General features: G+C 42.5%; 2 protein-coding genes across 5 annotated transcripts in view; one reads left to right on the forward strand and one right to left on the reverse strand.

The window, feature by feature from the left end:
- The first annotated feature begins 479 nt into the window (after window positions 1-479).
- Window positions 480-15505, forward strand: SLC24A1 (solute carrier family 24 member 1). Its single transcript, XM_010305061.2, has 9 exons — window positions 480-1403; window positions 3145-3207; window positions 4251-4359; window positions 10176-10262; window positions 12115-12218; window positions 12849-13052; window positions 13418-13507; window positions 14362-14528; window positions 15177-15505. Exons 1-9 carry the CDS (start codon window positions 480-482, stop codon window positions 15424-15426), a joined length of 1998 nt encoding a protein of 665 aa, XP_010303363.2. The 3' UTR covers window positions 15427-15505.
- A 1198-nt stretch (window positions 15506-16703) lies between these two features.
- Window positions 16704-25063, reverse strand: part of DENND4A (DENN domain containing 4A) — a 58580-nt gene continuing 50220 nt past the window's right edge. For 3 of the 4 annotated variants that reach the window (XM_075763995.1, XM_075763994.1, XM_075763997.1), the window contains 9 exons: window positions 24726-24901; window positions 24475-24621; window positions 23796-24006; window positions 23283-23537; window positions 22641-22758; window positions 22470-22496; window positions 21782-21944; window positions 20765-20829; window positions 20243-20529 (listed from right to left, as the gene is read on the reverse strand). In XM_075763995.1, coding sequence (XP_075620110.1) covers window positions 20393-20529; window positions 20765-20829; window positions 21782-21944; window positions 22470-22496; window positions 22641-22758; window positions 23283-23537; window positions 23796-24006; window positions 24475-24621; window positions 24726-24901 — 1299 coding nt within the window. In that variant the 3' untranslated portion in view covers window positions 20243-20392. Of the gene's footprint in view, window positions 20530-20764; window positions 20830-21781; window positions 21945-22469; window positions 22497-22640; window positions 22759-23282; window positions 23538-23795; window positions 24007-24474; window positions 24622-24725; window positions 24902-25063 lie in introns of all 4 variants that reach the window. The other variant, XM_075763996.1, reaches the window with a different exon arrangement.

A 25063-nucleotide genomic window follows, 5' to 3' on the forward strand; every position in this document is an offset into this window, starting at 1 on the left:
CTGACCCAATTGTTAATATTCCAGAATAACAACTGGGCTCAAGGAAAAACACAAACCTTAGTAGGTGGAGTCAGAATTCAGCTCAGATTGGACTGTCTTGGCCAACTTCTCTCGATATTAAGCCAAACCTATGATTATTAATCAGCATAGCCTGCAGTCATTACAAAAAAAAAAAAAAAAAAAAAAAGGACTGAAGCCTGAACCTAGATCTGACTGTACTCATTTAAGTCTATTTATTTTTATCAAAAAATAGAAAAGCAGTCAGTGAAGTAACATTACCCACATGGTGGAAAGTTGCAGTACTTGATTTTTTACACTAGATTTTCTTTTGCAGGATTCTACACTTTGTGTCGTGCAGTTTCACTCCTGGTGCTTAAGATCAGCTAGAAACTCCAATGGTGGATATAAGCGCCAACTGCTGATCAAGAGAAGTCTTCAGTGGCTTCTAGACACGGCACTGATTTTTGAACCTTTAGGAAATGCATTTACCACGGAGAAGGCGGCTACAACGGAACCGAATCTTTTTCTTGCTTGCCATAGTGTTGGTCCTCTCTCTCTATCAGCTCCAGTTCAGCCCCTCTGCTCTTCCAGCACCACACACAGCACCCCGACCCGCGGACCTTGTGAAAGTGACCTCTGGGGACGTCTCCAGCAACAAGACTGCCGTGACAGGCAATGTCACAGCAGCGCCCAAAATAAGGCACTGTGTGTACGTGGATCCTGAGCCAACTGTGCCCATCACTGCATCGGTGGATACAACACCACAGCGAGAAAATGTCACTGAAAGCTACCCAGATGAAAAGCTGCCACACGAGTCCAAAGGAGAATATCCCCAGGACCTATTCAGTGTGGAAGAGCGCAGGCAAGGGTGGGTTGTACTTCACATCTTTGGCATGATATATGTATTTGTGGCCTTGGCCATAGTGTGTGATGAGTATTTTGTCCCAGCTTTGGGAGTGATCACAGAGAAGTTGCAGATCTCTGAAGATGTGGCTGGAGCCACCTTCATGGCAGCAGGTGGATCAGCACCAGAACTCTTCACCTCCCTCATAGGTGTCTTCATCTCACACAGCAATGTGGGCATCGGTACCATTGTGGGCTCAGCAGTGTTTAATATCCTCTTTGTCATTGGCACCTGTGCCCTCTTCTCAAGGGAGATACTCCACCTGACGTGGTGGCCCTTATTTAGAGACATCTCATTCTACATTGTAGACTTACTGATGCTCATCCTGTTTTTCCTAGACAGTGTCATTGATTGGTGGGAAAGCCTCCTTTTACTGACTGCTTATGCCACATACGTATTCACTATGAAACAGAACGTGTACCTAGAACAATGGGTGAAGCAGGAGCTGAACAAGAAGCTAAATGCTGTGCAGGCAGCATCAGCAGAGCGTATACGGAAGGTTGGTGTCCTTATTGTTCAGAGGGCAAGTTGGAAATAATTCGTTCTAGCGTAAACCGCAAAGAAAACTGCATCTCCTTCACAAAGTGCATATTCAAACAAAACCTCAGAATACAGGTACTGGTCAATAATTATGGTTATAAAATGAGGGAAATGCAATCTAGATAGTAGAGATTCTAAGGAATTAGAGAGCGCTGCTAAAAGGGATTTCTACCTGTGGCAATTACTAAAGATATCAGTTGCGGTCAATTATCTACTTTCAAAGACGTGCATGGGATTTTGCTTACTCGCTTATTGTAAAGGAGTTTTAAAAAAAAAAAACACTTGCAGGAACACGTTCTTAGTCTGGGACAATTCTGCGTTAAACAGAGGAAAAAAGGCTGCCGGTAAGAGGTGCCGTCCAAGCCTCTTGCAGATGAGAGATGTTGGAGGAAATTCTCTTTTCCCATCCTGAGGCTGGGTGTGTTGCTGGGACACTGGTGGTATCCCTTGTTACCCAACCTGCAGCACAGACCTGCAGCCTTTAGCAACTATTGCCACCTCTCCCAGGCAGCATTTGGTGACAAGATCAAACTGCCCAAATCCCTTTTCCATGCACTGACCACAGTTACATGTGCTCAGACACAACTCTGTGCTGCTGGTGCTCAGACAGGGAGGTTTGTGGCTGTAACTACACCCTCCAGATTTGAGACCAGGGCCCTTCACGCATTCGTTGTCTCCTGAAGGAGCTGAGTTGACTGCTTACACAAAGACAGTATCCCCAGAGCCACATACCCTTTCAGATGAGCAGATCTGGTCAGGACATGGTCTCCAGAACTATTGGAGATTTGACTTCGAGTGTCCTACCCCAACTCTCCTACTGCCTCTTTGTCCTCTAGACCTGTGCTACTGCCGACTGTTGAGTAGAGACCATGAGATTTCAGAGTGTCCTCTGGCACTGGCATGCTTTACTACTCAGATGTGTGTCACTGGCACTCAGGCGTGGTTTGCCCCTTCTGGTCTCAGCACCCCCTTCATATAATTTAAGGCAAGAAAGGAAGAGGGGTTGGGGTAGTTGAAGTGGTGCAGAATCAAGAAAGTGCTTTTCTTTCCTCCCTCTGGTCTGTCTTTCAGCCAGGGATTTGAGGTTGGGAGTCCTGAAAGCTCATGTGTTACATTCCAGTGGGATACACGTACAAGATACTGCAGCTATACACATACATCACCGTGGACATCACCAATCATCACAAATTGAATCCAACCCTTCAGACTGCAGGAAAATAAAAACCCTGCACTTTAAGTTGACAGAGAACTCTCACTAGTGTATAGTAGCCTGGCAGAGAGCTGCTGGACCTAACCTTTGGGAAAAATAAATTACCTATATGGGAAGTAATGCTGATCACTGGAAAAAAACACCCCTTTGCACCTTCACTCTGCCTCTGCTGGGAAATGAGTTGGGATACAGATGTTGGGGGGTGAAGTCCGGGGCTTCCTGTATCTGCAGGAATCAGATGGTAGAGGCCACCTCCAGGTACCTGCCTCATCACTGAAGACCTGTGGGTAGAATCCTGTGTCTCTTGGAGGCCACATGGTTTTAAGGAGAGCACATGGCTTCAGCTCCTTCAGTAGCACCCATGCGTAGTCACTTGTATTAGCTGTCCCATTTTCTCACGGACAGTAGCCTGAAGAGCTGGCATTATATCCTGAAAAAGCAGGTGAAGCAGTGGTGGTATTCAATCATTTTTGTTCTTGCTTGCATGCAGAAAAGCAGTGGGGCAGTTGCAGATGAAGGAACAAAGAAGCCAGCAGACGGGAGGAAGCTGCAGGTAGGTCTAAGCAACTTTGCAGGGATCAGAAGTCATTGTATTTTGAACCCTTCCCCATGTCAGGTCGTGAATAAAGGTGTCACCTTTTGTGTCAAGAAACCTGGACCAAATCCTACTTTGTGCAGAGAAGCAGCCATGCTTGGCACAGTATCCACAGCTAGCTTAAGAGGACATCTGGCTGAGTTGTGTCCTCAAAGGAACTTTAATAAAATTTAAGAGACAGCTCAGGGTTCCCAAGTGGATTTGACTAGCAGAATGCTATTCATTCTACACTTTAAACAGGCATAGAAAAATTCAGAGTGTGACTTTTCTTACCTGGTTTCATGGCCAGTTTTCCTCCGGAGCTCCCAAAGCAGAGGCTGGTAGGGTCTGTCCTTCCCCGCAGCCAACACTGAAGAGCTCATTCCTCTGCTTCTGGTTAAACTGCTGACCCTTAGTCTTCCCCACGGCTGGCCAGCCATTGCACAGAGAGGCCTGTCTGATGTGGCAGCTGCATACGTACGTAACATAACAGGTATTAGCTTCCTCATATGGATGCCGCTTGTTCCTCTATGCACTTAACTTACCTGTACTAATTAATGTTCAGTCAAAAGCTCATTAGGACTCCGGTGTTGACTATAAGAACGGAGCACCAGAGCTCTCAAGTTGAAGTCAGGACACCTGCATGTCTGTAGCATTATTTGTAGCAGCATATAAATCTACACAGTTATTAACAAGTTTATGGCTAAAAGCACTGCGTGCTTTGATGATTATAATTTATAACAACGTTATACTGATGCTCAGTCCGTGTGAGCCCATTGCGTTTATCCAAGGACAGGTTGGCCTGCTCTCTCAAGAGCACGTCTCTTGCCGTGAACGGTGGGTGCTGACAGCTGTCCTGTGATCTTGAAAGCAGAGGCTGTTTAAAATCCATGCTGAGGCTGCTCCTTGGGTCGAGGAGATCAGCCTCCATATAAATGCACCCCCAGAGTAGAGGCGAACCAATGGTGGAGATGTTTGGAGGAGGAAACTGCTATTGACTGCTGCGTTGTGCCTTTCCATAGCCTACGTCAGCCTTACAGCGAGGCAGCAGCTCGGCCTCCCTACACAACTCTCAAATGCGCAGCACCATCTTCCAACTCATGATTCACACCCTGGACCCTCTGGCAGAAGGTGAGTGAATGCTCCATGTTAGAGGGACTTGGGTTTGCAGCGTGTAGAGCAGTTTAACTGGGAATACAGTTTTGTGTGTCCCCTTTGTGTGTCAGGGATCAGCAACTCATCCTTGAAACGCAGTTCTTGAGTATCACAGGTAATGTTAGGTGGAAGGAGAACCCCTTCAGATCGCGTGGCTAGCAAGGATGAACTCCTCAGACTTTGGCCCTGCCGTATCTACTTTGCCTGTGCCAAACTCGCTGCTGCTGTGGAGACAGCTGCTGCTTGAGTGGGGATGGGGCATCTGGGGTCACTCAGTCCCCATCTTCTGCTGTCCCTGACAGCGGGAACAGCAAACATGAGTTACAGGCTTGCTCCGTCTCATAGCACGTCACATCTTCCTTCCTCTTCTTAGCTCAGACCTCACCCCAGCCTTGGAACAGCAGCATTCAATGCTGACTAAGGTTGAGCAGCTCTTTCTCAAAAACAATCAGTCTCCTTTATAATGGGAAAAAGAACAGAGAGCTCAGTACCTGCACACCTCCCCAGCTGTGCACACAGCCCCTTGCAAGGCACAGACCTGACGAAGAGGAAAAAGAAGTTAAAACCCTTGAAGAATTATCTTTTTGACAGTGGTTAAAATCCCAGCTGACATCTAAAGCAGGTTCCAACGATGATGGTCAAGCCAACCGGTACTTGAGTTAGACCAGCACTGAGCACCTCTAAAAGCTCTCCTGGAACACCGCGGTATCATCACTGCCATGGTAAACTGGACCCACAGCACTTTGCAGGCAATGGGCCAGCTGCCCAGGGCCAAGGGCTGATCAGCTCAGGGCTAAGACACCTTCTTTTAAACTGCCCAGGGTGCAGAGAAGCCACATCTCCAGACAGATCCAGGGTCTTTGTACTGACTTTAATCCAAACACAGAGTGAAGGTTCATTTTCCAAGAAATGGTGAAGCATGTTAAAAAAAAGATGGGTTTTAGATTTTTCTTTCCTAGCTTAGCGCATGCCCTGCCCCTCCACTGCCCTACTTGTTCTAAAGAGATTATCTGTTGTCCATTCAAAGAGAGATTGAAGCTAAGCAGATCAACACCTCTCGTGTCTATCACAGAGGTTACAAAAAGGACTCTCCAGATCAAAATCCCAGCTGCACAAACTGCTCGAGGGAACAAAGGAGGCTTGATAAGGACAGGAAGACAGATGAGTGTCCGCTTTGACAGGTTTTAGTGAAGGCACCCATCATGGCACTCAGGGAAATGTAACAAGAGCCAGACTCATCAGGGTTTGCTCTACTGCCCTTGCCTCCTGTCCCCCCCCCCGAAAGGTAGAATTAACAGCACAAAGATAAAAGCAAAAACTTACGAGAGGACGTGCCATTGCTTTTAGCATCAGAGAGGGACTGCTGCCACTCAGGGACCCTCCAGCATCTTCTCATCCTTCCTGCACCTCTAAATGTCTTTGTGCAGCAGCTGCCCACCCCAGGCCAGCACCCACTTCTGGTCCAGGCTGGTGTCCTCAGCTTGGCAAAACCGTGGGTCCTCAGCAGAAGGTGGGGGGCCTGAGGATGCCAACCCAGGCCAAGGAGAACGCTCCAGCGCTGCCCGGGCAGCTCAGCCCACAATACACTGCTGGGGGGGTTCAATGCAGTTGTAAGGTGCTGACCTTGCTACAGAGGCTGTTCTTCCCACAGCTGGTGCGTGTTGAATAGACGGGACTGGGGGGCAGTTTGGATCTGCTCTGAAAGTCAACTCCCCCTCTCATTTCAGCTAGACAGAGTCTGAGTTTCTGTCTCAGGGTGCAGCAGCCACTAGATGGGAGTGTGACCATATGTACTTAAGCAAGTCAAATATTCACAAGAGGGGTGATGCGAGGATGTGCTAGAATCTTTCCAAAAGGTTGCTATTTCTTAGACCCTTTGCTACAGTAATGCCAAGGCTAAACCTCCGCCCCAGGTACGTGCGTGTTCCACTCAACACTGCCAGAAGGGAGACGGCTCCTTAGAAAAGATAACAGTAAAGAAAGTCACTGATGTAACAACAGCACAGCGCTCGGAATCAGGGAGCCAGTGTCCCAGGAGCTGCGTATCTAGTAGGAGGCACTCCTTACCCTGGTAAATTCATACCTAAAGAAAAGGGAGTCTGGAGAAAAGGAATCATTTATGAATAGACTGAGAAACCTAAGTGCTTTGAGGATCTTGGCTGAAAAGATGAAGTGACTTCCCCAGGATGACTCTGAAGAAGGATTTGAACCAGAAAGGCACGTCAGGACTGCAAGCTCAGCCTTTGTGTTAATAGAACCGCAGCCCTTCGGTACCCTCAGGCTGGCTGGGTGCCTGTTTCCCACTGATCACCAACAACGTCCTTCTCTTTGCAGTGTGTGCAGCACTGTCTGTGCTGGACACATTTCTGTAATTAGGTTGCAACATAAAAGATGATCCCAAAGCAATTTATCTTTCCTCAAGGGTCCTTGTTCCTTCTTGCCAATGCCTGTAGCATCAGCACTTAGAGGCTGAGAGAGTAACGAACACTCTGCAAAAGAAAAAGGTTGCCAACTATTTCTCAGCAGTTCCTAACTTAACCCACTGCAATTAGGATCTCTGTAGGGTTTCCTTCCTTATGCTGCACTTGCATTTTACTTGAGCAGCACAGAAGCTTTTTTAGGGCAGCAAGAGTCCAGAAACGTGGAAAAATTGCCAGCACTAGGGCTCCAAAACCAACTGCCAGAGGCAGAGGTCTTAGAAATAAAGAAGTCTGAAATACAAACTTTGTTTCACTGTTTCTAATGCAACACCCCTTGTGTGAAATGAAATTTCTCATTTGAACAGTGGATTAAGTTCAGAATGTTTATTTTTTCTTTTTGTATTCGAAAGGGATCATTACGCCAGTCTTTTTCTCTGTCTACAGGAGACTAGGTGTTTTACTTCAGAAGTTCTAACATTTACATTGCATCCTGAATTATATTTTTGATAGAAGCTTTTATTTTCAAAGTGCCTTTTTCTTAAATGAACAATTTCTAGCAACTTTAGTCTTTCCTCGCCTTTCTCTGAAAGTGTGTAGAAGCAGAACATGAGATCTTCTCAAGATCTTCTGGTTAGACACCAGAGGGAATTGTTGGGGAATAAAAGAGAAAAAAGATTTTGGAAAGACGGAGGGACCTTCTCCTTTCTGAACCTTCAGTCTTAGCATCGGATTATTCTTTAAACTCCAGTCATAGATGGAAGAAGACAGAAGCCTGATTTTACTTTTGAATGAAGACAAAGTCTCCAGCAGCAAGGTTGCCAGAGCCATCCACCCCCAGTATGCCCCAGTTAACAAGCTAATGATTCTGGAAATCAGACCAGAATAGAGAGCAGGCAGTGCTGCAGGCTAGAGCTGAGCTAGAAGGCTGCAGGCAGCTACAGTTTCTCCTTGTTTCCTTGGCATTCCATCACTTGTTTTAAGAGAATGATGATACTAAGGAGTAAAAGGAATCACAAGATTTTTTTTTTTTGTCTACTTTTAGATGGCAGAATCCCCAAATCCTCTGGGTTCATGCCAAATTTTAAAGAAAAAAATTCCTTCCTGCTGTTCATGTTGTAAGTTAGTCCTGATTAGATATTAGAGCCACAGAATTAATTAAACATAAGAGCCTAACTCAAGGTAGAACTCAGGTGTCACCTTAAGTCCAGCCTGGATGCCATCAATCCATAGGACAGGAATTTTCCTGAGGAGCATCTCAGGGCCCCTGGACACAGGCACGTCCCACCTGATGGGCTCTTGGACCAGGAGACAGAATCACCGGACCAGTAATTCTGCACTGGTAATTACAGGGGCCGCAGCCCCCAGTGAGAGGGCAGCCCGGCGCAGCACCGCACACCCCACGGGGCGAGGGCGCTGCCCTGCTCAGCTAATCCCCAGCACCAGCAAGGACTGAGCTGACAGATATCCTTCCTCCCCATGCTGACCTGCAGATCTGGCCAGCTTATAGCCAGCTCTTCCTCCAATCTCCATCCATCCTGCACGAAATGTGTGTCAGAGGCATTAGCACCTTTATAAATGAGGCTGATCTCATGAGAACTGGATAGTGGCCTGGACCTAATCTGTTTATCCTGACAGAGAGATGCTCACAGGCTCTGCTCGGGTCGGCGCTCACAGCCTGCAGCCTAGGTGAGGGCAGGAAGCCAGGAGCTTGAATTTATATAATCTCTTTCAGGCTGAGCCTGACCGCCCTGACCCTGCTGACAAAAGCTTTTGCAACAGCTTCTGGGAAAAGCTGAACAGAAAGATGGATTGCCCAGTGGTTAGAGGAGACTGGGAGCAGAAGGTCACCTCTTCGTTGCCCTGCACCAATGGGTATGCTTGTGCTTAACGTCAGCAGAGGGGGAACGGAGCAAAGTGCTTCACATCCCCTCTGGTAGGCTTCAGTGTTGACAAGGAGCATGGAAGAGTCAGGCTTTTTAGTCCCAGCCAGCCTTTCAAAGGAGAAGAGCTCATCGTTTCATCTCTGTCCAGCCATTCCAGTGCTCAGCGGAGATCCCAGCTGGTGAAAAATGTTTCTGTCAGACGGTAACAGGAATCTCACCAGAATAGGACTCATCCCCAAAGGCCTCTGTGTCTGAGCCAGTCCCAGTTATTGGACGTATACCAGAGTCTACTGATTTTCGCAAGGCTCAGCTCGGAAGGGTAGATCTGCCTGCATGGCTCAGGGCCTTGGACCTGCTATTTCTATTAACTCGGTATCATGGTGATGAATAAAGTGTCAGAGCCCTGCCCTTGAGGCAAACGACAACAGCACGGTCTGGTTGCACAGTCAACACTACAGTAGATTAAATCAGTGTGATAAAACTTTCAGAAGAAATTAATTTACAGCCCCGCACATGAGCCAAGCGTAGCACGGCTAATTTCTTGTGGCTACTGTCCATGTGCAAACCCTGTGACCCTCAGCTTAGTCATTGGGTAGGCAGCTCAGCAGAGGATATAAATTAGAGCAAAATGAGGCTTTTCTTTGAGATGGTGACTTGCTCACTTTCAATGAGAGTAAGAGATAAGATATTTGAGCACAGCACCTAACTGTGGAGGCACACACGTAGTTTCACAGCTCACTGTAAAACAGTGATAAAGCAGCTCAGCTGAGCAGAGCACGGTTTCACTGGAGGAAGGTCTCAGCAGTCCCAGAACTACTGTACTGGACACTGCACTGGTGAAGATCTCTTGGGTAGCCTGGGCCATGTTGAACTTGGACACCAGGGATTTAGATCAACTCCAGCAGAGGATACACTTGTGTATACTTAGAGAAATCAATTATTTTCCAGGTAACTGGAACATAAAAGGTTTTTACTTTTCCTTACCATCAGGTTGCCAGGCTGCAAGCAGCACAGTAAAGCCTCTTCCACAGCCACATGGCAGAAGGAAGGTGTCCTTTTTAGCTTGCACATCATCTAGCCTGAAAAAAAAAAATCAACAGTCTTTTGGGAACAAAACGATATTGCAGCGAAACTCCTCTGTTCTTTCTGCATTTGCTTTCTATCACGTACACATATCCTCTGTACTACTGGACTGGAAAGGATTTCCTTTCTCCCTAGATTCTCTTTTAAATATGAAAGTATTAGTTACACGTCAGATCGCTGGCATAACTGCCATAGTACTAAGCATTAAACCATAACTATATAAAATATAATATGCTATGATCAACTAGCAGCAGCCAAAAGTTAGGGCCACATTCAGAAAGACAACTCACAAGTCAGTGTTGACTGCAATCTGTGCAAGAGGAACAGGGCAAGAGAGTGCGCGTTGGGGGGAGGCCGGTGAAGGGGGGCTCTGCGTAGCTGACAGCTGCTTCTTTCTCATCCACAGCAAAATTTAAAGACAGGGTTGACATCCTGAGCAACATAGCCAAGGCCAAAGAAGAGACTCTGGCTGGACAAGGATCAAAAGCAGAAGGTGAGTGCAAGAAGAACCAGTGCTGTTTGCCTTGTTTTGCACTGCGATCCCTCACCTTCCCGGCACTCAACACCCAAGGGCTGCCAAAGAAGCGCTGTGGTCTAACACAAATTTTCAGTTATTACCGGTCACAGATGGCTGCTATAATAACGCAGCAGAAATCAATCGATGTACGCTAACAGTGGGCAATAAAAGCCATCCCCACAGGAGTCCAGGAGTGGTTAGTGAGATCGCGTCCAAAGCACTACAAGGATGGAGTGTAAATTGCAACCAGAAGGGTGGAAGAGGGGGAATCCGACCGTTACAGACGGGTGCGTGCTGCCGATCTTTGGTAGACCCTGCAAACGAGGTGCTGCTTAAAACAAAGTACCTTCGTTTTAGCCTGGAAATTTGGCACACTTGCAGAAGAGCACGAAAGATTCCTCCAGAGAGACCAGCCGCACTGACTTTGTCTATATCAATTCTAAGGGTCCGTGCATGCTCCCTTTTAATAGTTTTTGCTTTTTCTATATCGCTACTGATACACAGGCTTTCTTAGCTGATTCAGAGGCAGCAGCTGGCCCGTGCTACAACACAGGGCTGTGCTGTCGGTGAGGCCGGAGATCTTGGAAAACAAGCAAACGTCGGTGTGGAAGGTCCCACCTCCACAAGCACACTGCTGCACTACAGCAGCCACCCCAGAACCTCACAACATTGGGCCTCACCTATGCGAATGAGACCGAACTGGAGGATAATACTGTTTAAGACACAAATAAATTCTCAGTGCGAGTTATCAACACCTCATCGACTTCACCAAACTGTAAATTTTCACAAGTTCCACAAACTCCGTTGGTGCATAGCTAGGACTGTGCACATTCCAAAAGCATCATCGCTCTGTCTCCCGCTTCGGGCTGGAAGTATCCCACATGAACTCTCTTAAGGCCTGGGTTCAGAAATCCCAAACACACTGACTGAACACATACATTTCAGAAAATCTCCCCTCTAGACTTGCTCCCCGGTACAGTTGTGAGGCACCGTCCTGGATCAGCTTACCCAGTTCAGGATAAGATACCCTGTAACACCCCATCCCGGTACAATCCATGGGATAACACAATCCTACTGCCTTGACAGGCTTGACTGTACGGAGGGGATCCCTTTACCTAAATTGCAGCAGTCTGAACAGCGCCTTGCTGTGAGCGAGCGGAGCGGCAGGTACTCCCTCTCGCCTCTTCTCTGTGTTATCCATATTCCTGCGCTATCCTGTACAGAGGTTTCTGCGTTCCTCTCGGCTACGCAGGTTAACGCAGGAGCAGCACAGAGGACATTGCAGTTATTTCCTTGTATGTGTCAGCACTTTTTTTATTTGCATTTGATTACCTACCAAATGATTCGGGATTAAAGTCTGGCAGCACATAACAGTCATTTCTCAGAAGCCTTGAAGACTGTCAGCTCCCTGGAGAACGCCATGCTCTGCTAGAAAAAAAGAGGAAGCAAAGCTTTCACATCCTTTCTGGCTTTTAAGGATGGCTTTAATAAGATCTTCAGACTGAAACCAAGAAACACTCATCAGTCATAGATCAGATAATTAGCATTTCCCTCATTACGCACATGCCTCTTACAGCAGTTTCAGGTAGATCCCAGGTGTCATTCTGCACCAGGTGGGCCAGATTCTGCCCAGCTTTTACTAATCACAATCTGCATTAGAGAGGACAAACAGAAAACCTAAGCCATCAGACTGGGTTTAACATGAAATGCCACACGTTTCTGTAGGAAGCTCAAACTTCCCAGCTGATCAAGGGGAAGGTGGCTACCCGATGGCTGAAAATACTGACATTTCTTGACTGAAACCAGTATTCCTCCTTATCGCTTTCAGCAGAAGAGGAAAAGAAGGCACCGAGCACCGTCCAGGTAACTCCTGCCAGTGACTCTGAACCCAGCAAAGACAAACAGAAGGCAGATGCACCGCAAGATGGACAGGTATTGAAATAAGCATCGTAGGCAATAAGTGCTCAGTCCAGACCAAACTTCACATCTGCTGTCCCTCTTCCCTCTCCAGAGCTTTTGGGATAGGACCCAAGCCATTTCCCACAACTGGCAACTATAAATAGACTGAGATATATTAAGGTGTTAGCTGAAACATTGCAGATTACAAAGACAAATTGGCTCCGAAATACGAAGCAACTGATACCTTACAGTATTTTCTCCTCAAATGACTCTTCTGAGGTCAGAGGGCTACTCCAGCATTAGGGAAGACAGAGTATCTGCCTGTCCTTTGCTCACCAGTACACACTTCTGTTCCGTTCCCCTAATCCCTCCTTTCAAGTGATGTCATTTGGTGTTCTAATGAGGAAGGGTTTTCAAGGACAGACAGTGTTTCATTTGTCTCAAAACCCTGTCTGAAAATTGGTTCTAGTTAACTGTTACAAATGAGTTAACACAATACACAGGCACCGAGATACTGTCCCACAATAGCAAGATGCGGGTGGCTGCCCGCAGCCACGATGCAAGCGTGACCTCTGCCAAGGCCAGGCCGTGGTGAGTAAATGCTGCGCAGCTCCTGGTTAGTGTGAAAACACATCAGTAGTGGTTTTTTTTCCTGATCTACAGCCCTCTTCAGACAGCAGTACCTCAGAAGACAGCAGCTCTGAGAGTGAGGAAGACAGCGATGATGACAGCACAGATGATGATGATGAAAATGACGAGCCGTTATCTCTTGAATGGCCAGAAACGAGGAAAAAACAAGCGATTTACCTTTTCCTCTTTCCCATTGTCTTCCCTCTCTGGAGCACTCTGCCTGACGTTAGGAATCCGGTAAGTCTATCTTCCTCCTGCTGCTGGTTCATCAGCTCAGCTACAGGTTTCCTCTTGGCAAGAGTGCCCAGTTCTATTTTTCTACATCTAGAGTCCGCTGCTGATAAAGCTGCAGGGAGTGGGACAGGAGCCCTGGCTGCAGCGTAGCACAGCTCCAGAGACTTAATTTAATAAACCACAAAAGACTAGCAACTACTGGTCATCTAATCAAGCTGACAAACTAAATACAATTAAATTAAAGAGACCAGGGTCCATGTTAAAGCAATTGATTGCGGTGAAGCGTCTCAGGTGAATAAATTTCTTTGGGGATTTTTTACTTTCCTGAAACTTCTCCCTGCTTTTCTTTTCCGACTTGATTTTAACAGGACTCCAAGAAATTCTTTGTCATCACGTTTTTCGGATCCATCATCTGGATTGCTGCATTCTCTTACCTCATGGTGTGGTGGGCTCACCAGGTGAGGGGGTTATTTTCTCTCTGCAAACAAGACCATTGCAGAAACAAGTAGCTGGAGAGAGGGGGAACAGTGTCACTATGGCATTTCATCTGATGAATTACAGCTGCAGTCATCCGTCAAAACCATAGAAACTTTGTTTTGTTAGAACCCAAAAGGGGATATTCAATTTCATTCTTTTCAATTTGACAAAAAGTCATTCTTTTTTGAGAGCTTCCAAGGGTATTTGTGCATCGGTGAAAGGAAAAGTGCCACTGAGATTTATCTTAATACTGCCTTTTCGTTGACGAATGCTTCTGTGCAGAACATAATTATCCCTTACCTAATCAGAATTCCAGGAAAATACAGGTTCTGATTCTGGAAGCTGCTAAATGATCTCAGCTCCCATTGCCTGAATGCTCACCTGGTATTCTGGGAAATAATGTGTACATCTTGTAGAATCAGACCCACTGTTTGTATTTAGTGATATATTGCACATTCACAGAATCATTGATCCAGCCATAAATCCAGACTGTCATTTCCCAAAGCTCTCGGATCATACACAGCCAATGTTAAATTTGGAGAGAGAAAGGCAGAAGGCACCCAGAAGTAGTGAACTTGGGGCAGAAGAGCTGCGCTGTAGCTGAACTTTGTCTTGGCAACACTGTGATCAGATGCCCTACGCTACAGAGCAAATCCGAGATCAACACACACGATGAAAATTAACTTTTTATCCCATAAAGCAGAAAAAATGCTACTGTATTTCAGGGGTTTAAAATATTTTAACTCAAGTATGGCATGAAACCTTAAAGACTGCACAGAGCAATTAAATTCCACATTCCAAAACTAACAGCCCTACCCAACTTTGTGTTTCTTAGGTTGGTGAAACAATTGGGATATCAGAGGAAATTATGGGATTAACCATCCTGGCAGCGGGAACCTCAATCCCTGACCTTATCACCAGCGTCATCGTCGCACGGAAAGGCTTAGGTGACATGGCTGTCTCCAGTTCCGTAGGCAGCAATATCTTCGATATCACTGTGGGGTGAGTATTAGTTCAGCGCTAAAGGATACATTTCTTCTGAAGTACAGAGCTAGTGGGTTTTATTCCAAACATGGCCTTAATTAATTTCATTTTAGCTGTAATTAAATGAAGGGCAGCTGGGTGACCAGGTACTTTTTTTTTTTTTTTAAAAACCTAACCCAGCCAGGAAAGACAGATTTTTACAACTTAGTCCACCATCTTCACCTAATTCTGAATCAACATAAAATTACTGATTTTTCAAGACAAAAATGCGTAAGTCTTTGGCTAACACCAAGGATTTACAGACGGGATGCTTACCTAGTCCCTCAGAGACATTCAGATCCTGTGCAATCCAGGCTCAGTACCCGTGTCTGCATCTCTCATCACTAAAGCAGCAGGACTTACTCTATTATAGCACGCTCAGACACTTAGTTCAGAGGTATTATTTTTAAAACCCTTTTAGCTTCTTGGATTGCATTATGATAGTGCAAGTATTATCCCAATGCAATTTTTGACACTAACAACATCAATTTTAGATTTATGCTGAGTTGTACTGAACGCAATCATGCATTTTTTTTTCTGTAACAGTTTGGAAAAATTGCTTAGTTACAATGCAGAAAATGAACTGCCTTCAAACGTTTCTTTCAATTACTTTTCCTTTACTTGCAGTTTGCCTGTTCCTTGGTTCCTTTATTCCGTCTTCAATGGGCTCAGTCCAGTTGCCGTCAGTAGCAACGGTTTGTTTTGTGCAATCGTTCTCCTTTTCCTCATGCTGCTATTTGTGATTATCTCAATCGCTGTATGTAAATGGAAAATGAACAAACTACTGGGGCTCACTATGTTTGCTCTTTACTTTGTGTTTTTGATCATCAGTGTGATGTTAGAAGACAAGATCATATCCTGCCCTGTATCTGTATGACATCTGGACTCTTCAAGCTGTACATAAGCACACATCAAAATCAAAGGGGGTTTAAAGTAGCAATTGTTCTACTGAAAAAAGCAACCAGAATTGTACTTACTGAGAATAAAATGTCTTTAACATACTTAAAAAAAAATAATAATCTCAAGTGGTACATCAGCCTCTGCTATTTTTCTTTAGGATCAGAAAAGATCAGATAATGAAGTGACCAATATCAAATACCACACCTTTCACGGAAAGGCTGATATGATACAGATGCATGAAGTTTTTGGCATGGTTCATACCTTCAAGTTAACGGAGCTGATTTTCAGCACAGAATATTTACTCGTTATAGAAATATTTTCAGGAACACACTCTGAATTACTTAGTAAACTGCTCAAATGCACTGAAATCAATGAACTTTACTTCAGTGAGAACAGAATCAGCCCTCCATGGCTTGCTATCACAGAACTACTCTGCTTAAAATCATTGCGTGGACACATTCTGTGTCTGAGAAGTGAGCTCCCTCAAATCGCATGCGAGCAGAGAAGAGCACAGCGGTTCCCGAGGTTTGTGCTGCAGCTAGTTTGCCGTGACTTCCCCACGCAGAGGTAGTTTTCATCCCTTCAGTGAATGTCACTATATAAAGCATCCACAACCGGTACACCACAGACCTCCAGGGAAGCGTATGCAGAATAGGTGATGCGCTTCAGAGGAAATGCTTTTTGCTGGCCCTCTTAAGGCTGCGGGAAATGCAACACTAAGGTTTTCAAGGAAATGGCAAAGCAGAGCGAGTTATTTCTGCATGCAGAACACAGGATTAAAGAGTTGCAGAGGAATCCTCAGAGCTACCCCTATGGCTCCTTTTAAATCTGTGTCTGATCTTGCAATACAATCCCTACAATTTACGCTAAGTGCCACCAGTACAAGTGTGATGTCATATGGATTTACACCTTATGGTAACGAGACTAAATGGATCTGGAGTTAGAATACCACACTACTGCTAATTAAAACCAGGAATCAGAAATACTACAAGAAGTTGTTGAACTGCTTGAGTTTTGTTTTCATCCTGACACTAATCTCTGAAATTTACAGATTATTGTATCCTGACCTAATTCTTGTTGTTAGCACTGTCTTCTACATAACCACTATGAAAAAATGCCACTGACATCAACTATCAACAAACCTGAAAGGTCTATTGTTAACAATGCCTCGTGTGAGCAAACACTGTTGTTAAGAGTTGCAGACAGTTCTGTCATTCTAATCCATCTAATAAAATTTTAATGAAAATAACCAGAAAGATTTTAAGTTTTTTATTGACTCACTGTAAAACTTCTTTTTTGGATGAGACAGAAAAAAAACCAAACAACTTAACATTGTGAACACTGACTTGCATACTTTAAAGGAACTACAAACCAAAGCAAACATCCAACGTACTGTTTTTTGGTAAATAAAATTTAAACATTACATATTTACAAATCTACAACCATTCATTTAAAAAGTGCTGCTTGCAGACTAACAAAGTACCATTTTTAAATCCCAGTGAGATAATATCCAGAAATACCCCTCTCTCTCATTACTATTTGCATCTCCCCTTTGTTATACACAGATTTTACAGGCAGGAATTTTCTCTTTCTTGGGGTACAAATCATTTAATTTGCCAGTGGAAGTCTAATTCATCAGGCTGTGACTGTACCAACAGCAAACCTTCTCATAACGGGAAACAGTTAGCAGTGTCAGAGAAACAGCACAATTTCTATTCACATTTCAGTATTTCATCTCCAATAATTATTCCAGTGGAACCATAAGTAAAGCAAAATATATATTGCACTGCAAATGTAAAACCTTTGTTTAAGGTTTTTGACATAAGCATTATTTAGTACACAAAAGGAGAAAATTCAGTTCATACAAAATTTTAAATTGAAAATATGTCTCAAATATTTATCCATCTTTGCGGTACTGGAAAATAGACTCAAATTGCTTTTCTAATAAAGGACAGTGAGATTTGAAAACTGTTTCAACATTGAATTGTATGGTGCTTAAAAATTATCCACCTCAGGACCTACATTTTGAACATTATGACTTGAAGGAGGAAAATTTCCCACCTAAGATATATCACTATTCCAACTATATTATAGTATTTCTACAGTGGACTGACTTGCAACAGACTTTATAAAACAATTAAGTATAATGATTTCACTTGATGAACAACTACATGATATAGTAATTTAAAAGCACACCCAAATAAACATCAGCAATGCTTCAGGAGTGCCACTCTGAGGATGCAAGAACACGGTAAGATTGTTTGTCTGAAGGATGCATATACAATCCTTTCCACGGTACAGGATATACTCTTCTGATAACACTGGCAGGACTGTTGATATTCGAATGAAGTGGCAAACTTGTTGGCTTTGTAAGTCTGAAGACAGTTGGAAGTACTTACAACTACGCTGGGACTAGAATGGAGAAAGCGGGCCACGTACTACAAGTGTTGCATCTATTCCTGTGCTAGCACACGCAGCTGCAGTGTTAACGTCCTAGTAAGTGAGAGGTGGTTAGAGACCAGGCTCAGTCGCTTCTGCCAGACTGAAATAGGAAGTGTGAAGCTTGCTTCATAGCTCAGCACCTCTAACACACCACAGCAGCTCTGGAAAAAGCACTTGCCCTCCTTCATGGCTCGAAGGTCCTATAAAACAGTGGCTGCCCCAAGTGGTAAGGGACATGGGAAACAGAACTGCAAAGAGCTAGGAACACGACCTTCTACACAGCACAATCATGGATGGGTTTATATACACAGCAACTACCGTATGCAACTTTTACTAGGTAATACGGTGTACTTACTGTACGGAGCAGAGCAGACATGCACACTAATAGGTACTTACAATGAATATGTTAAAAAATAACCTGGTGTTTTTCACAATAGTTCCCCAGAATGAAGGGGGTATGTATCCACCCTACACTGATACACCACTTACCATGTACCTGGGTGAAAAATGTAGCTGTATTTCATGCATGAGGAATACTTTACAAGTGTGGCGGTACAAAAGATAGCATCATAAATTGTTAAAATAAATTAAACGTGAAAAATGTTGGTAAGTGTAGCATTGCTAGCTCCACCCCAGGCTGGTGGGATACTTTCAAAAAGGTCAGCTACATAATTAGCAGCAAATTAGAGAAGAGGTATTACCCAATGAAAGCTGTATCCAACAAGACTGCATCTTGCAATTAGCATCAGCATAGACCTGCAGCTCGACAAATTTTAACTCCTTTCTCCTTAGGGCAGCATCTTCTTACTACTTTAGAGGTCTGGGAGGAGGTTACATAGAACGTCATAGCAGCATTACTTCTCATTTAAGCCTCTAAGAGGCTCACTCTATTTCATGTAATAAAGTAAATGTGAGCTTTAAAGTTTATCTCCTTTCTGCCTAACTAAATATTGCTGTATTATTACACTGGCAAACTAAAGAGATTTTTAAAAAATACCTGCTAGTAGGCAGATCAAAAGAGAAAGTCTAATGTAACAGCTGAATATTTAGAAGTATTATAACACCAACAACTAAAAGCAATTAGAATTGGAAAACCATTAAGATTACTTAAAATAAAGCTATTTGTTAAAGCATGGTTTAATTTGTTTAGGGTGTTTTATACAATTCAATGTCTGTTTTCCCACCTCCATACAAGACTTTCGATATTTTCTCTGTAGCCTACCTTCTGGTGAGGAGTTGCTGTGTGACTGAGAGCACAGAACATTTTTTTTTTAGATCTTTAGAACAAGAAAACATGAGTCAAAAGCCATGACTCCACCACAAGGACTGACGTAGCATTGCTCTTCCCAGAAAATTTAAAAAAAAAAAAAAAAATGTTTTGCCTGTGAAATAGAGACCAAACATTCCAAGTACATTTAACTATGCACAATATGCCCCAATAAGTTACATTCCCTATATATTCCCTGTAGCAAGTTTGTTGTATCTACTTTAGTTAAAAGCTTTGGATTAGCATTATGTACGTGTCATATTTAGTGTGTTTCAAACACATCCACCAAGACTCTGACCACTGCATGTTTATGAAGATCTTCTTGCAGGCTGTCATTTGCTCTGTATTACATCTGTAATGAGGTCACATTAACAAATGCCAACAGCTGAGATGGACTGATTCCATAACATAATCTATAGGACTCTTCAATATCCTTTCTCTTTACTAGGCAGTGGGGAGTGAAGGGAACAGGAGATTTATACAAAAGTGTTTTACAGAGACATCAGTGTGTTCATTAGTAGAGTTTTACAGAAGTTTACCATGCCTTCCTTCTGACTGCTGTGGTAACACATTTTTCCATGTGTGCATGAGAGAAATCCTGTATCTAGAGTACTGTCTAGGTGAAGGTTAACATTTTCTATTCTGCTTTAAAAACAAATCACTCTTCAAAAAGTAACTGGACAAGTTACTATAAATAGCAGTGTACTGCAAAAAAAATAAGCACTGTATTGCTTATGCAGCAAGTCCATTTAAAATTCACTCCAGTAATTTAAAAAAATTAAAAAAATATCAACTTACTATAAACAATTTAAAATATGTATAATACAACTTTGTATGCTCTTCATAACATCATGAATATTCTATGTAAACAATAGATTTTGAAGAATTTACTTCGCTCACATTAGTTTCAGTGCATTGTTTCCGTCCACCTGTTTAATTTTTTTTAAGGGAACCAAAATATGTTGTCCCAAGTTAAAGAACTGATTTTGCTTCGAATCTTCCCTTCTACACATTGATTTGCAGAAAGGATAAGGGACAGGGAAATAATATTTCGCCCATTTTTCACTCTGTCCATTTCCACAGCTGTAGAGACGCCTAATTTCTCCAAGGCCTTCTGCCATAGTACATTCGTACATACGTTCTTGAACACTGAAGACTGAGATGTTCCTTGTGACTGAAGTGGTTATTTTACACAGGTATACATCATAGATAACACCTCTTTATCTAGGTATATTTAAAGATATGGTTCTCCAAAAATCTTTCTGCATTCCATCACCCCAGTACTTGGTGGTCTATCACAATTATGAGTATTCTTCACTTGATTAGCTGTGAGACGATCGTAGGCCATTTTGTACTCTCTGTCAAAAGCATCTGCAGAAACAGAAAAACAACTTCTATATACCGTGTTCAAAACCCCAACCCAAATACCATGAGAGCTAGCACATTTATCATCCAAAAATAACTGTGAAGTTCTTTTTATTCAGCACTTACCACAGAACAGCACGCATCTCTAATCTACAGATTTTTTTGTTTTGTTTTGGAAGCTGAAAAACTATTTTGCATACATTAATCATCTATGCATATTTGAATCATTTATAAAACTTACCTATATCAATGTTATCTCTTCCTAGAGCAACAAGTGAAAGAAATAGTATTTCTCTGTAAAGGCTCCTGAAATTGTAAAAAGAAATGTCAGTTTATATATTGCAATAATTCACCACAAAACAATCTGTATTAAAAAAAGATTGAAGCATTCAAAGACAACTTATTTTTAAAGAGTGGCATTTTGAACATAATTCCTGATTGCCACATCCAAAATATTGTTGTTTCTGACCTCTGAAAAACGCCCCACACTCCAAACACACGGAAGATCACTTGTGGTAGGTCCCTGATGCAACTTCCAGCACATCAGTGGATGCCTTAAGCGCTCGCAGAGCAAGGAATGCACTTAAGGCATTCAACCAAATTCCACCAAATTTGACAAACAGGTAAGGAGCTTGTTTTTCTGCATTTCTACGTCATCTTAAAAAAGCAGGCAGACAAGCAAACACCCTATCAATGCTCCAGCTGTTGAAAAGGCTGCTATATATCTTATAATAAATAAAAATCAGTAAATCTGGGCAAGAAATACAGATTCATAGGAAATAATTTTCACTAATTCCACTGCTAATGGAAAAAAATTTCCTAAATATGAGACTTGACCTCTCTTCTTAGCTTCCTTTCTGTTCTCCACTGGAAACCTAAAAAAATGCATGCACCCTAGGAACAAGTACAGCTTTTTATTTAAAAAACCCCACACTACTACATAAATAACATTTAATAACAAAATATACACACATATACACACTCCCTACTTGATTTCTCATCAGAGTTAAGAAGAAAAAGAGGTAGCTGTAAAGAGGAAAGGGAGAGGGAAAAGTGAAAAATAGTTTCTCCAATTTTTTTCTAAAATAAATTTGCGAAAGTTATCACAAGAATATTTACCAGACACTGACAAATTTGAGAACACTGCTAAGAAACGGTCTTTTTTTTCTTTCAAAAACACACTATGAAGATATAATTCATATTACAATAGCCTTCTTGTTGTCCAACCTCGTTCCAGTTAGGCACTTCCATATCCTACCTCTGTCTTTTGATATGTGGCCATTTGTTCAATCTCTCCAATATTTGACTCATTGGTCCATACACATCATTCATCTTAATACTTTTCACCATACTTCTCAAGAGCTCCTGGTTAAAAGAGTCATCATCTTTTTGCAATAAATGGACCATTGGGTACTTCTGAGCTGAAAAACATTAGAGATGCTGTAAGAATAAATACATTCTTTGTGTAGCAAGTAGAAAGTTATTACAAAAAAAAAAAGGTGGGAGGCTACACAAACCGTGAAAATGCTGACATATGTAGTGAACAAAGAACAATAAACATCAAGTCAAAATAATCCAAACATAAGGAAACACAAAAAGGGCGTAAGAGAAAACTCAACAACTGTAATGGGTCATGAACTACTTTCAGGCCATATGATCCAACACTGGCAACAAAATTCTTAGTAAGCAAGTTCTAAAAATAAGAAAGCAAGCTAAGTGGATGAACCCTCAATATAAATTCCGTGTATCACTGAAACATATTCCCTCTTACTCCTCCATTCCCAATGAAAAAAAAGCCACTGGAGATACTGGTCAATGATTTGAAACAGATGTGCTGGAAAACTAAACTTGTTCAAGCAGTTTATTGCTAAACATACAACCACCCTCCCGCCCTCCCAAAACAAGTCACACAAACTTAGAATAGCAACACCAAACTTAACACTCACTCTCAAACAAAAGAGTGCGATTTTGACCTGCAAGACAAAAAGCAGTATGATCAAAAATCAGTTACGTATCTTGCATGAACTGTCCACAAAGAAATCTTTTCTCAAAACACGTTCTTCAGTTGCTCAAAATGAAAATTGTTCTTTAAAAAAACCACAAGAAACAAAGCTTACTCTGAGCATTCCACAAAATATATAGAGGCTGCCTTGGATCCTGATGCAGTTTCATATTGTCCCATAGCATCTGAATAAGAACATATTTACTGTCCTCTGACATACAGTTTCGTGGAATCTGAACAGGAGAATGCATACATAAAGATATTTTATTACAAAGTCATGACGGAGGACTTCTGTATTTAAAATATATCTTTACATCTATAGGCCTCATGGAAAAGAGTTTTTAATATTAAAACTACTGTAAAATCAGAGAAAGCCAAATCTGAATAGGATGTCAGTGACATAGCAAATGAGTATTTTGCACACCTTCCTACAGTACTAAAATCATACCTTCTTCCTCCTTCTACTGCTCAACTAGTCACCAAACTGCAATGAAGCCAATTAGAAACTTATCTTTTTTGTAATGGAGGATCAGAAATTACAGTGCGACTAGTCAGAGCTAAACGCTTACCCCACACAAGTACTGCTGAGCCCAAGTTCTGGAGTTACACATATTTTCCTTCAGTTGACACATTCTTTACCAAACCAGGACTGGGCCAGCACATTGTAAGACATAGGAGTGATTGAATTTTCTAATGATTTCTTGCACGGGAAAACAAGTATTCCTCACATGTCAATACTTCCTATCTGATTCCATACCTTGGAGTTTTTATTACAGTGCTCAGAAGAAAGTATTAATCCTGGTAAGTTACTAGGCAAGTCCAAGCGTCTGAAATACCACACCAAATTCCAGAACACAATAGGGTGATGATCTACAAAGTCCGCAACTGTTATTGCATGATCCCCTTCATTTTCAAGCAAACTCTCAAGCTCTTTCCATACTACTAGAGGACTGAGATAAGGAACCGTTATAGGATCAGGACTAGGTAAGCGCCATTCTAGGCCCAAGGAATCCTATGGTAAAAAAGAAAAAATGCCATTAGTTGGAATGTAATTATCTTTACAAAGTCTTATGAATACTTTTGTTACCTATGAGACAAAACAACATCTAAAAGCTACAACTAATATTAGTTTAAATAATAAAACCTAGTATTTATCATAATTTAGGATGGTTAATTCTGTTCTAATTAACACTGTTTCATATTTCTCTAATCTATCACACACTTTAAAAAAAAAAAAAAAAAAGACATTTAAGGTAGGAAAACTACACACTGTTGGTCCTTGCAAGGTAGCAGGCAGGCTACCAGTAGGAATGATATGGCTGATCTTCTGGTTTTCCTTCTCATCTTCTTCCAACGGACCAAAAGTACTGATACTCCTTGCTACGGGATGACTTGTACATTCCGACCCAGAGGTATTTTGTCTTCTTCCTGAGGGGATCTGGATACTTCTGGCACAAATATTGTCATGCTGCTTAGATTTGCTAGGGGGAAGGAAAAGAAAAACCCACACAAAAGGTTAAGAATGTCAGTGTTTTGTTTTACTGTGAGTGCTCAAACATGTACACAAACAGACAGAAATAAACTGGAAATAATTGACCTGACACCTCAAATTCTACCTTGTCAGCCACCACACTCATTCACGTTACAGTGCAAGTTTTATTCCCCCTTGCACTGATAATGAATACAAACACCCTAAAAAGAGTTCATAAAATTTTCAGAATTACAGATGCCTATGGGAATTTTTATATTAGGGATGAAATGGTAAGCACCATGCTGAAAAAGCACGATGTGGTCAACTCAGACATAAGGGAGAGGCAGCAAGCAGATCCTCCCTCAAATCAATTTCTCCTCTTCAGAGAGTATCTTATTAAACTTATTTCTATTGAGAAGGAATACATGCATATCCATACAGAACCTGAGTAGTTTCTATGCAGAGAATGCAGGTTTACCTATTTGAATTTATATCCTCTTGAACAGACATTAGAGATGTAGCAAGGCCAACAGTAGCTGCAGTGTTACAGGACTTCCCACTCTGATTTGAAAAAAGCGATGGGAACTGCATGTTTTCTGTAGAAGGGCTGGACTTCAGAAAATAACTGCAGGGAAACCAAAAACTTAATGTTATCTAAAAAAACCAAACAAAACCCACTTCACAACTACGAGCATTCAAAATGGAGGAAAATTCAAATAACATTATTACCGTCCAGGTCGCCGAAGATCTCTGATTTCTATGCTTAAAAAAGGTAGAAATAAATTGCCGCAGAAGGGACACGTGGTATTGAGATTTGAATCATCTGCTGTCCAACCTGCCATGATTTCTTCATCATGAACCAAACAGTCACAAGTTCGGCATCGTGAGCAGCTTGAGATGAGGACCTGCATACAGCAGATAACAGAACTCCGCTATAACACATTCTCAAGACTACCACTCTTTTACAAAACAGTTAAAACTATAGCCAAAATCTTTGCCATTCGATGAATACTACTCACTACCTGCAAACAAGTGCAGCCACATATCTGTTCCCATGCTTTAGGTTG

The sequence above is a fragment of the Balearica regulorum genome, chromosome 12, assembly GCF_011004875.1.
Source record: "Balearica regulorum gibbericeps isolate bBalReg1 chromosome 12, bBalReg1.pri, whole genome shotgun sequence".
NCBI lineage: Eukaryota > Metazoa > Chordata > Aves > Gruiformes > Gruidae > Balearica > Balearica regulorum.

What these genes read in the sequence shown, in the direction of transcription:
- SLC24A1 (XM_010305061.2), top strand. Translation starts at nt 480, where the DNA reads ATGCATTTACCACGGAGAAGGCGGCTACAACGGAACCGAATCTTTTTC. An exon ending in CCTGGACCCTCTGGCAGAAG is followed by an intron (nt 4,360 to 10,175) that starts GTGAGTGAATGC and finishes TCTCATCCACAG; the next exon opens with CAAAATTTAAAGACAGGGTT. An exon ending in TGGTGTGGTGGGCTCACCAG is followed by an intron (nt 13,508 to 14,361) that starts GTGAGGGGGTTA and finishes TGTGTTTCTTAG; the next exon opens with GTTGGTGAAACAATTGGGAT.